At 46.8% G+C, this 12424-nt stretch overlaps 1 protein-coding gene across 1 annotated transcript in view; it reads right to left on the reverse strand.

Moving 5' to 3' along the window:
- Window positions 1–5182: 5182 nt before the first annotated feature.
- Window positions 5183–12424, reverse strand: part of PAH (phenylalanine hydroxylase) — a 146935-nt gene continuing 139693 nt past the window's right edge. Inside the window, exon 13 of the mRNA XM_073651525.1 lies at window positions 5183–10454. Within this exon, the coding sequence (XP_073507626.1) occupies window positions 10411–10454 (44 nt within the window). The 3' untranslated portion in view covers window positions 5183–10410. The remainder of the gene's footprint in view (window positions 10455–12424) is intronic.

The raw sequence follows: 12424 nt of genomic DNA on the forward strand, positions 1-12424 counted from the left end.
CCTGTAGCAGAGGCGGACCGGGAGAAGACCGCATTCACCACCCCGATGGGACTTAGCGAGTTCACCTGCATGCCGTTCGGACTCTGCAACGCACCAGGAACCTTCCAACGACTAATGGAGTGTTGTCTGGGCCACAGAAACTTCGAGACGGTCCTGTTGTACCTGGACGATGTCATCGTATATTCCAAGACGTATGAGGACCACCTGAAACACCTGGCGGAAGTGTTCGAAGCTCTGGCGAGTTACGGCCTAAAGGTGAAACCCTCCAAGTGTCACCTCCTGAAACCAAAGGTGCAGTACCTGGGACACGTGGTGAGCGCTGACGGAGTGGCTCCCGACCCTGATAAGATCACCGCAATTAAGGAATGGCCAAGCCCCTCCAGCGTAAAAGAAGTGCGGCAGTTCCTCGGGTTGGTAGGCTACTACCGAAGGTTTATTCCCGGTTTCACCAAAAAGGCAGCACCTATGCAGGACCTCCTGATAGGCCAGTCCCGGAAGGCCAAGAACCAGAAGCCGCCCTTCAAATGGGAGGAGCTGGAAGAAGAGTCCTTCCGCCAGCTGAAGATGGCCCTCACGGGGGACGAAATCCTGGCGTACCCGGATTATAGCCAGCCCTTTATCCTCTACACCGACGCCAGTACCATCGGGCTAGGAGCCGTACTGTCCCAGATCCAGCAGGGGAAGGAACGAGTAATCGCCTACGCCAGCCGAAAGCTGCGACCCACCGAAAAGAATCCCGAGAATTACAGCTCATTTAAGCTAGAGTTCCTGGCCGTAGTATGGGCAGTCACCGAGCGCTTTAAGCATTACCTCGCTTCTTCCCGGTTCACCGTGTACACGGATAACAACCCGTTGACACACCTGGACACGGCAAGACTCGGTGCCCTGGAGCAGAGGTGGATGGCCCGTCTGTCCAACTACGAGTTCACAATCAAATACCGGGCCGGACGCTCCAATACCAACGCGGACGCCCTGTCCAGGATGCCCAACCTGCCGGACGAAGGAGAAGATCCGGAGGGACTGGAAGAAGTTGAACTCCCTGCGTTCCACCGTCATGGGACTATCCAGTACTCCCACCGGGTAAGGAGTAAGCAGGCTGCTACGTTGAACCCCTTACCTCAGTACAACTGGGCGGAAACGCAAGACAGCGACCCTGCCGTCCAACTGGTGAAGGAGATGCTGACTCGCCCGGAGGCTTGCCTTGAACCAGACGCTCCGGAGGAAGCCAAACAACTATGGGCAGAGAGGAGTCGACTGTTCCTTTACAAGGGGAAGTTGTGCCGCAGAATGGTTAACTCCCGGACGCATGAACTACTCTGGCAAGTAGTGGTGCCACGAAGAGACGCAGCCATGGTGATGGAGGCATACCACGACGGAGCTGGACACTTCGGGTGGAAGAAGCTGGAGTTCCTGCTGCGCGAGCGATTCCACTGGGTAGGCATGAGGGGAACCATTGAGAAGTGGTGCAGAGACTGTGGCCCGTGCAACCTAAGAAGGAAGGATCGTGCCAGCCAGAAGACTCCCCTGCAGTCCATCGTCACCCGGCAGCCGTTGGAACTGGTAGCCTTGGATCATGTAAAACTGACCCCAAGCAGAAGTGGCTACGTCTACGCACTAACCATCGTGGATCACTACTCCCGGTTCTTATTTGTCGTCCCCGTCAAGGACTTAACAGCTCGAACAGCAGCGAGAGCCTTCCAGCAGCATTTCTGCCGTCCACACGGGTACCCGGACCAAGTGTTGACAGACCAGGGACCTGCCTTTGAAGCGGAGGTCTTCCAAGAATTCTGCACTCTGTATGGCTGCCGGAAGATAAGGACGACACCCTATCATCCGCAAACTAATGGACTTTGTGAGAAAATGAACCAGGTGGTAATGGATCTTCTGAAAACGTTGCCCCTGGAAGAACGCAGTCTGTGGCCTGAGAAGCTGCCCGATCTGGTGGACCTATACAACCACATCCCGGTAGGTTCCACCAACTGTACCCCGGCTTACCTAATGAGGGCAAGACCTGGTAAGTTACCTGTTGACCTGGAAATGGGAGTCCTGACACCCGAGGACACTTCACCAGAAGCAGACTGGGACACAGAGAGGCAGCAGCAGTACCGGAGAGTACAGGAGAGCGTGGAGCGAAGTCTCTGTCAGGCTAGGGAAAGACAAGAGAAAACTTACAACCAGTATGCTCCCGCTGTTCCCCTGGTACCCGGAGAGCAGGTCTTGAAGAGGAAGAGACGGCTCCACAAGTTGGACGACCAGTGGGAGAAGGACCCGTACACCGTACTGCCCTCAAGCCACGAGAACCCGAAGGTTTGTACCATCAGTAAAGACGGAGGGGAAACTACAGCCATTGTATCCCGGGATCACCTGAAGAAGTGTCCCGAACAACTGAGGAACCCTGAAGAGGAACAAGAAGACCATTGACCCGTAGAGGAAAGGGAAGATATGGTTAGTACTGTGCTCGGGGACTTCCCTCGGTCTTGGACTCAAGTCAATGGTGCAGTTGTGGTACCCGTACTCACCTTCCTCCAACCAGCATCCCAAGCACCTACAGAGCAACAGGTAGAGCTGGAAGAACAGCCGGTCCAGGAGGCAGAAGACCCCACACCCGCAGACCAGGAGGATCAACCCTCTGCTTGCAGTGAGCCTGCCATATCCCTAGTGAGCCAAAGAGCCGGTAGACAGCTGCCCAGTTTACCCTTGACAGCTCCTACACCCTGTAGTTCAGGGCTAGACAGTCAGCTCCGTAGGTCCACTAGGGCCACTAGAGGCCAGTTACCCGCACGTTGGAGGATTTGAAGTGTATAAATTGTTTTATTTATGTTTACCTGTGTATTGTTGCTTGTGTATAATTTTGTGTTTCTAGTTATTTGTAGGAGTCCTTGGTGGATTTACCGGGAATCCTTTGTACATAGTTGGAGTGTAACCCAGGACGGACTAAAGACTGTTAAGGACTCGGGGCAGGACAAACCCCTACCTGGTTACGTCTCCCTGTTTTGGTGAAATGGACACCTTGCTTTTCTTCAAAGACTACACCCGGTTACGGACATGCCGTGACCACCTTTATGTGTTTCTTCTTATTGTACTATTATTGTTGTTATATCTTGTTATGTTTTTCTAAAATATGTTTAGTCCCGGAGTACTAAATTTCACTAGGGGGGAATGTGGCACCCCAGGGGTCTGGTTTCCCACAGTAATGTAATGTTATGTCTGAGAGCAGGTGGGAGGTCCTTTGGTCAGGGATCCTGTGCATGCCACACCTCCTGCCCAGTCTTGGGAGGGGAAGACCTTCCCCTAGATAAACCCGGGGCTGAAGCAGGGTTAGTCAGTCAAGGAGAGTAGAGACAAGAAACAGTCACAGGAAGAAACAGCAGAAGCTCAGTGGGAGCAATACTACTACAAGTCAGGGGCTGGCAGCTGCAGAGCTCGCCCTGACTGAGAAGCTTTCTTACCGGACCCGGCGTCCGAGGCTGTGGGGACTAACTCTTACCCAGCAGCAGAAGCCGACCGGCAGGGGATTGCAGGTCCTCAGGCCCAGAAACCCGAAGGCACGGTCACACGCGTGGGACCAGCGCCGCCATCGTGGAGCGGAAGCCATTAGAAGGCCCCGAGTCACCGGCCATACGGGTGAGCACCACACGGTACACTCAGGGACGTGGGCTACTTATATCCGCTTCTAGCAAGGTAGCCAGAAGAGTACAGTCAGTTTGGGAGGCCTACAACTCCGCCTGGCCAGGGGAGATCCCATCTGCTCAAGGACTGACCAGGCCCCGTTCGCTAGCAAGTACTCCGGGAGGGTCTATCGTTGTTACCAGTAAAGACCCTGAATTACACCGCACCGTCTCTGAGTGGTTCCTGCTACCCTCATCTTCCACGTCGGCTGCCCTGAGGCCATACCCCTCCCGTTGGGGGTTATACTATCACGCTGCACAATTCTACACCGGCCTCAGCGGTCTGCCCTGCAGCGGCAGCTCCATAGCTGCAAATCAACGGGTGGCGTAGTCGACACTCAAATAACATCTATCAAGACTGCCACACACTGAGTTGACTCCCTGGGCACGGACCGGGTCCCCGCCACTCGGAGACTACAACCCTCATCTGATCCGGTTCCGGGTAAGCCCCCGTGCGCGAGACGCTGCGCGACACAGCAGGCCCAGGGGCGCGTCACCAGCACATCCCAAATGTACCCCCACATATAGCCTGTACCCCTACACGTAGCCTGCATCCCCATATGTACCCTCACATATAGCATGCACCCCCATATGTGCTCCCACAGATAGCCTGTACCCTTATATGTACCCCCACACGTAGCTTGCACCCCATGTACCCATGTTCCACTGTCACCAGTGCCCCTTCTGCTGCTTCCTGTCGTGGAAAACATATCACTTGCAATCTGAAGTATGGCTCTGCCCATAAGAGTCACATGGGCATGATGTCATCACAGGTCCTTCATCTCTATGATTTATCTTCCTCCGATGGGGGAGTGATCTGATAGGTGCTCCACTGCCCATGCACAACCCCCCCCCAATAAAGATGGCGGTTTCACACTTAGTCCAGCAGAGGTAAGAAACAGGGGGATATTTAGCAAAAAAAATGTTTTCCCCATCATAGTGGTGTCACCCCTGCAAATTGCCACCCTAGGCACCTGCCCTCGGGTGCAAATACGGCTCTGTATATTACAGAGTATTAAAGTCATGCCTTTACTTTACATTACAAAATCGTGCTGACAGGTTCTCTTTAACTGCACTAAATGATAATTGTAACTTTAATTTTACCAAGAAAAATTAGGCAAACTCATGCTTGATTTAATAGAGCTTTATTGATAATAAAAAATAAATCTATTACAAACAAATAAAATGTTGGAAACGTTGGAGCCCTCTAACAAACATTTTAGGTTATTTGACCCTGCAGTGTATTTCTTACAATAGCATTAAAGCAGTTCTGACACGTGACATGTTCTGCATACGTTATTAAATAGATATTTTATTCCTAATGAGACTGATATACTTACATTGAGAATCCATGATGATCAATAGCTGTCTAATCCTTTTTGAAAGTTGAAAATCAATCTCCACCCACTAAGTCTGATTGCAGCTCCTTAGTCTTCCTCCTTCCCACTGCTTCCCACTGCTGCTGAGTTTGGGCACTATTAAGTACAAGCTGCTGCTGTCAATTAGGCTAGGTGGGCAGAGACTCATGAACTCTCTCACTTTTTAACTTGGACTCGTATGATTATACAGCCATTCTGATGTGGCTTTTCAAAGTAAGTAAGCCTCATCAACTCTAACAGATCTATTTAATAAGTTTGTACTGAGAAATTTTGAGACAGATCCACTTATATTTTTTATGCAATAATGCATTCAAAGTATTACATCCACAAAAGTGAACTTCCCATGATGCTAATTATTATTATTATTATTTATTATTATAGCGCCATTTATTCCATGGCGCTTTACATGTGAGAAAGGGGTATATATAGCAAAAACAATTACAATAATCTTGAACAAAACGTGACGGCAACTGATACAGGAGGAGCGAGGACCCTGCCTGCGAGGGCTCACAGTCTACAAGGGATGGGTGAGGATACAGTAGGTGAGGGTAGGTCTGGTCATGCAGCGGTATGTTGGAGCGAGGGTTACTGCAGGTTGTACACTTGTCGGAAGAGGTGCGTCTTCAGGTTCCTTTTGAAGGTTTCCACGGTAGGAGAGAGTCTGATATTTTGGGGTAGAGCGTTCCAGAGTAGGGGGATGCACGTGAGAAATCTTGTATGCGATTGTGGGAAGAGGAGATAAGAGGGGAGTAGAGAATGAGATCTTATGAGGATTGGAGGTTGCATGCAGATGCAGATATGTATCAGTAGACTAGGTCACAGATGTATGGAGGAGACTGGTTGTGGATGGCTTTGTATGCCATGGTTAGTGTTTTGAACTGGAGTCTCTGGGCAATGGGGAGCCAGTGAAGGGATTGACAGAGAGGAGAGGCCGGGGAATAGCGGGGGGACAGGTGGATTAGTTGGGCAGCGCAGTTTAGGATAGATTGGAGGGGTGCAAGAGTGTTAGAAGGGAGGTCACAGAGCAGGAGGTTGCAGTAGTCGAGGTGGGAGATAATGAGGGAATGCACTAGTGTTTTTGCAGATTAATGGTTGAGAAATGTGCGGATCCGGGAGATATTTTTAAGAGTCGGCAGGAAGTGGAAAGGGCTTGGATATGTGGTTTGCAGGAGAGGTCAGAGTCCAGGTTTACCCCAAGGCAGCGAGTTTGCAAGACTGGGGAGAGTGGACAGCCATTGACGTTGATAGATAGGTCAGTTGGGGGGGGTTGAGTGAGATGGCGGAAAGATGATGAATTCTGTTTTATCCATGTTAAGTTTTAGAAATATAGCAGAGAATTACTAACTCCTGCTACTAGTATTGGTGGCACATCCGGGAAGTGTACCAAAAGAAGTGTACCATTGTCAGATCTTGTGATTGTCCAGCACTGATACTATTTTACGAGCTATCACTCCTATGTCATAGGCCAGTGTTGGTGAACCTATGGCAGAAGGGGCACTCAGAGTCCTCTCTGTGGGCATGCGCACCGACACCCCAGCACTACAGAGCCCATGCACTCCATCTACCCCAGTAGTGTAGCAGTTAAGCCTGCACCATCTCTCTCCATTCTGTAGACCACAGGTCGCTTGAACCTGTGGTCTATTGAACGGCAAGATGCTACGCACGCATAGGACATCCGAGTCCTAGCATTGGTCCACCCAGTAGACTTGTTATGATCCGGGATTAAGTGAGATTATAATGTTTTTTATTTTATTTAAAACTTTTGGTTTGACTGTGGGGACATTATAAAGTGTGGGGGACCCTCATACAGTGGGGTGGGGGCCCTTATACATTATACGTGCTACTGTGACGTGCCCTCAAAATGTGGGCCATTGTACAGTTTGGGGACTACTGTAGTAGGCCCTCATACAGTATGGGGGCTAATGTGAGGGCCATCTTACAGTGTGGTGACTATTGTTGGCGGCCCACATAAAGTGTGGGGGTCCCTCAAAGTGAGGAGACTACTGTGAGGGGCCTTCAAACAGTGTGATAGCTAATTTGGGGACCCTCATACAGTGTGGGAGCTAATGTGGGGGCCCTCAAAGTGTGGGGACTACTTAGGGGGCCATCATACAGTGTGGGAGCTAATATGGAGGCCATTATACAGTTTGGGGACTACCGTGGGGGCAGTTACACAGTGTGAGGACTATTGTGAGGATCATTATACTGTGTTTTAGGGGATTAGTGAGGGCATCATACTATGTATTGGGGAGCTGTGGGCCCATCATACTGTGCATAGGGAAGCTGTGGGCCCATTATTCTGTGCATAAGGGAGCTGTGGGCCCATTATGCTGTGCATAAGGAAGCTGTGGGCCCATTATGCTGCATGTAGGGGAGCTGTGGACTCATTACACTGTGTATAGGATCACTGTTGGCTCAATATACTGTGAATAGGGTCACTGTGGGAACATTATACTGTGTGTAGGGGAGCTGTGGATTCATTATACTGTGTATAAGAAGCTGTGGGGGCATTATACTGTGTATATGGGAGCTGTGGGCTCATTATACTGTCCATAGGTGAGCTGTGGGCCCATTATACTGTATACAAGGGATCTGTGGGCCAAATATAGTGTGCATAGGGTAGCTGTGAGGCCATTATACTGTGTATAGGGGAGCTGTTAGCCCATCATACTATGTATAAGGGAGCGGTTGGTCCAATACACTGTGTGTGTGTTGTAGTTATAATCTGACATAAATCCTAAAAAAGACCTTTTTACAAAAATATAAGTCTCAATGGATTAATTGTGAAACCATTATTATTATGATATTATGGAAAGATCTTATAAATACAGATGTATTTGATATTCCATGGGACAGATCTTTTGTATTACTTTTATTCATTAATGAAATAATGTTGATAATCATGTGCTCATTGTACGTTATTATTCATAAAGATAAGTTTAATGTAGACAAAAATGACATTTCTACTCATAAGAATAAAATATAAATGCAACTGACATGTCATATAGCATCAGCATACCGGCTAAATAGCAATAATACAATATGTTTACAATGGTTACATATTTTTCTCAGCTTTCAGTCCCACTACTATCACAACGTGCTATTCGTGGTTTTCTGTTAGACTGTTACATTACATGAATTCAGGAATATTGTGCATGAAAGCAAAACATGACAATCTCATTCAAAGTATTAACTAGATACAAATGATATACACTGCTCAAAAAAATAAAGGGAACACTTAAACAACAGAATATAACCACAAGTAAATCAAACTTCTGTGAAATCAAACTGTCCATTTAGGAAGCAACACTGATTGACAATCAATTTCACATGCTGTTGTGCAAATACTATAGACAATAGATGGAAATTATTGGCAATTATCCAGACACCCTCAATAAAGGAGTGGTTCTGCAGGTGGGGAACACGGACCACATCTCAGTACCAATGCTTTCTGGCTGATGTTTTGGTCACTTGTGAATGTTGGTTGTGCTTTCACACTCGTGGTAGCATGAGACGGACTCTACAACCCACAGACGTTGGTCAGGTAGTGCAGCTCATCCAGGTTGGCACATCAATGCGAGCTGTGGCAAGAAGGTTTGCTGTGTCTGTCAGCATAGTGTCCAGAGGCTGGAGGCGCTACCAGGAGACAGGCTAGTACACCAGGAGATTTGGAGGGGGCCGTAGGAGGGCAACAACCCAGCTGCAGGACCGCTACCTCCGCCTTTGTGTAAGGAGGAACAGGAGGAGCACTGCTAGAGGCCTGCAAAATGACCTCCAGCAGGCCTGCACAAACAGTTAGAAACCAACTCCATGAGGGTGGTATGAAGGCCCGGCGTCCACAGATGGGGGTTGTGCTCACAGCCCAGCACCGTGCAGGACGCTTGGCATTTGCCACAGAACACCAGGATTGGAAAAGTCGCCACGGGCACCCTGTGCTCTTCACAGATGAAAGCAGGTTCACACTGAGCACATGTGACAGACAAGACAGAGTCTGGAGACGCCGTGGAGAGCGATCTGCTGCCTGCAACATCCTTCAGCAAGACCGGTTGGCAGTGGGTCACTAATGGTGTGGGGTGGCATTTCTTTGGAGGGACGCACAGCCCTCCATGTGCTCGCCAGAGGTAGCCTGACTGCTATTAGGTACCGAGATGAGATCCTCAGACCCCTTGTGAGACCATATGCTAGTGCAGTTGGCCCTGGGTTCCTCCTAATGCAGGACAATGCCAGACCTCATGTGGCTGGAGTGTGTCAGCAGTTCCTGCAAGATGAAGGCATTGAAGCTATGGACTTGCCCGTCCGTTCCCCACACCTGAATCCGATTGAGCACATCTGGGACATCATGCCTTGCTCCATCCACCATCACGTTGCATCACAGACTGTCCAGGAGTTGGCAGATGCTTTAGTCCAGGTCTGGGAGGAGATCCCACAGGAGACCATCCGCAACCTCATCAGGAGCATGCCCAGGCATTGTAGGGAGGTCATACAGGCACGTGGAGGCCACACACAATACTGAGCCTCATTTTGACTTGTTTTAATGACATTAAATCAAAGTTGGATCAGTCTGTAGTGTGTTTTTCCACTTTAATTTTGGGGTAACTCCAAATCCAGGCCACCATTGGTTAATAAATTTCATTTCCATTGATGATTTTTGTGTGATTTTCTTGTCAGCACATTCAACTTTGTACAGAATAAAGTATTCAATGAGAATATTTCATTCATTCAGATCTAGGATGTGTTATTTGAGTGTTCCCTTTATTTTGAGCAGTGTATATATAGAAACCCAAGCTTTTTTTCCATGGTTTGATTTTCAAGCTATTAATTGACTTTCATTAACTTTTTGGGGGCATTCATTTTTTAACATTTAGAAAAATTAAACATTTTTTATATAAAATGGATTTATTTTGAAATACTCTTTTTTTGCCAAATTTTATAAAACTAAAAATATTTTTTAGTGGACATATCAACTGCATCTGCATATTGCTTACATGATGAATATAATGCATTGGTATACTCTGTATAGCAAAGCATTAGTGCATGATTACCTAACATTGAAAAAAGTTTGTACTGGGAAAATGCCTTTCACAAAGCATTATCTTTTATAGTAAATTAATTTGTTGTAGAGTAAATATCTTCCTGCACACTAACGTATGATGTATGATTTTCTAACCATACAGAGAAGACAAAATGCATTCTAGAGCAAAAACTTATCCCTATATTTCTTAATTTGATCTGTTTTTTAACCAAACGAAAGTTTTCTAATGTTCATGTAAATCACGCAAACAATATATATTCAAAAGGTAAGAAGCAGTAATATCTTGATAATATAATGCAAATATCTTGACTCTTTCTTTCTCATGATTTCTTCACTCAAGCTTCCTAAGTGCACAGCAAAGGATCCCGATTTCACCTGCAAGAAGTATGATAAAGTTTTGAAGATAATATTATATTATTATTTAGTACATTGTATACAAAAAGTATACAGGGTTTCATCAGAGAAAATAACTTTACAGAAAGTAAAGGGGATTGGACTGCGGAGAACTGGGCTAAAGTCTCCTTCAGACTGTTTGGGACATCTGGAAAATTGATTGTAGTAAAGATGAGCGCTACCATGAGTCATGTGTCATGCCAACAGTAAAGTAACCTCAAACCATTCAGCTGTGTAGTTGCTTGTCATTCAGGCAGTGGGGTCACTCACAATATTACCTAAGAACACTGCCATGGGTAAAGAGTGGTATCTAAACCAGATCCTCCAAGACCAACTTCTCCCAACAATCCAGGAGCAAATTGGTGATGACAAATTCCTTTTTACAGCATGATGCTGCACCATGTTGCAAGGCAAAAGTGATAGCTAAGTGGTTCGGTGAGCAAAACATTGATATTTAGGGTACATGGCCAGAAAACTCCCCAGATCTCAATCCCATTGGGAACTTGTGGTCAATCCTCTAAAAGCGGGTGGACAAACAAATACACAAAAATTGTGATAAACTCCAAACAGTGATTAGACAATAATGGGCTGTCATCAGTCATGATTTGGCTCAGAGCCCGATATCCAGCTGTCTGGTCAAATTTTCAGTCTTGAAAAGTAAGGGTAAACACTGTAAATATTAAGTCTTTGCATAAACTTGATGTATTTGTTAATAAAAGTTTTAAGAAATGCTTATAATTGTACAGTGGTGGCCAAAAGTATTGGCACCCCTGCAATTCTGTCAGATAATACTCAGTTTCTTCTTGAAAATGATTGCAATCACAAATTCTTTGGTATTATTATCTTCATTTAATTTGTCTTCAATGAAAAAATACAAAAAGAATTGTCCTAAAGCCAAATTGGATACAATTCCACACCAAACCTAAAAAAGGGGGTGGACAAAAGTATTGGCACTGTTTGAAAAATCATGTGACGCTTCTCTAATTCGTGTAATTAACAGCACCTGTAGCTTACCTGTGGCACCTAACAGGTGTTGGCAATAACTAAATCACACTTGCAGCCAGTTAACATGGATTAAAGTTGACTCAACCTCTGTCCTGTGTCCTTGTGTGTACCACATTGAGCATGGAGAAAAGAAAGAAGACCAAAGAACTGTCTGAGGACTTGAGAAAACAAATTGTGAGGAAGCATGAGCAATCTCAAGGCTACAAGTCCATCTCCAAAGACCTGAATGTTCCTGTGTCTTCCGTGCGCAGTGTCATCAAGAAGTTTAAAGCCCATGGCACTGTGGCTAACCTCCCTAGATGTGGACGGAAAAGAAAAATTGACGAGAGATTTCAACGCAAGATTGTGCGGATGGTGGATAAAGAACCTCGACTAACATCCAAACAAATTCAAGCTGCCCTGCAGTCCGAGGGTACAACAGTGTCAACCCGTACTCTCCGTCGGCGTCTGAATGAAAAGGGACTGTATGGTAGGATACCCAGGAAGACCCCACTTCTTACCCCGAGACATAAAAAAGCTAGGCTGAAGTTTGCCAAAACTTACCTGAGAAAGCCTAAAACATTTTGGAAGAATGTTCTCTGGTCAGATGAGACAAAAGTAGAGCTTTTTGGGAAAAAGCATCAACATAGAGTGTACAGGAAAAAAAAAGAGGCATTCAAAGAAAAGAACACGGTCCCTACAGTCAAACATGGCGGAGGTTCCCTGATGTTTTGGGGGTGCTTTGCTGCCTCTGGCACTGGACTGCTTGACCGTGTGCATGGCATTGTGAAGTCTGAAGACTACCAACAAATTTTGCAGCATAATGTAGGGCCCAGTGTGAGAAAGCTGGGTCTCCCTCAGAGGTTATGGGTCTTCCAGCAGGACAATGACCCAAAACACACTTCCAAAAGCACTATAAAATGGTTTGAGAGAAAGCACTGGAGACTTCTAAGGTGGCCAGCAATGAG

Source organism: Phyllobates terribilis, unplaced genomic scaffold (assembly GCF_046119375.1).
Source record: "Phyllobates terribilis strain yellow unplaced genomic scaffold, ASM4611937v1 Scaffold_11__3_contigs__length_659146591, whole genome shotgun sequence".
NCBI lineage: Eukaryota > Metazoa > Chordata > Amphibia > Anura > Dendrobatidae > Phyllobates > Phyllobates terribilis.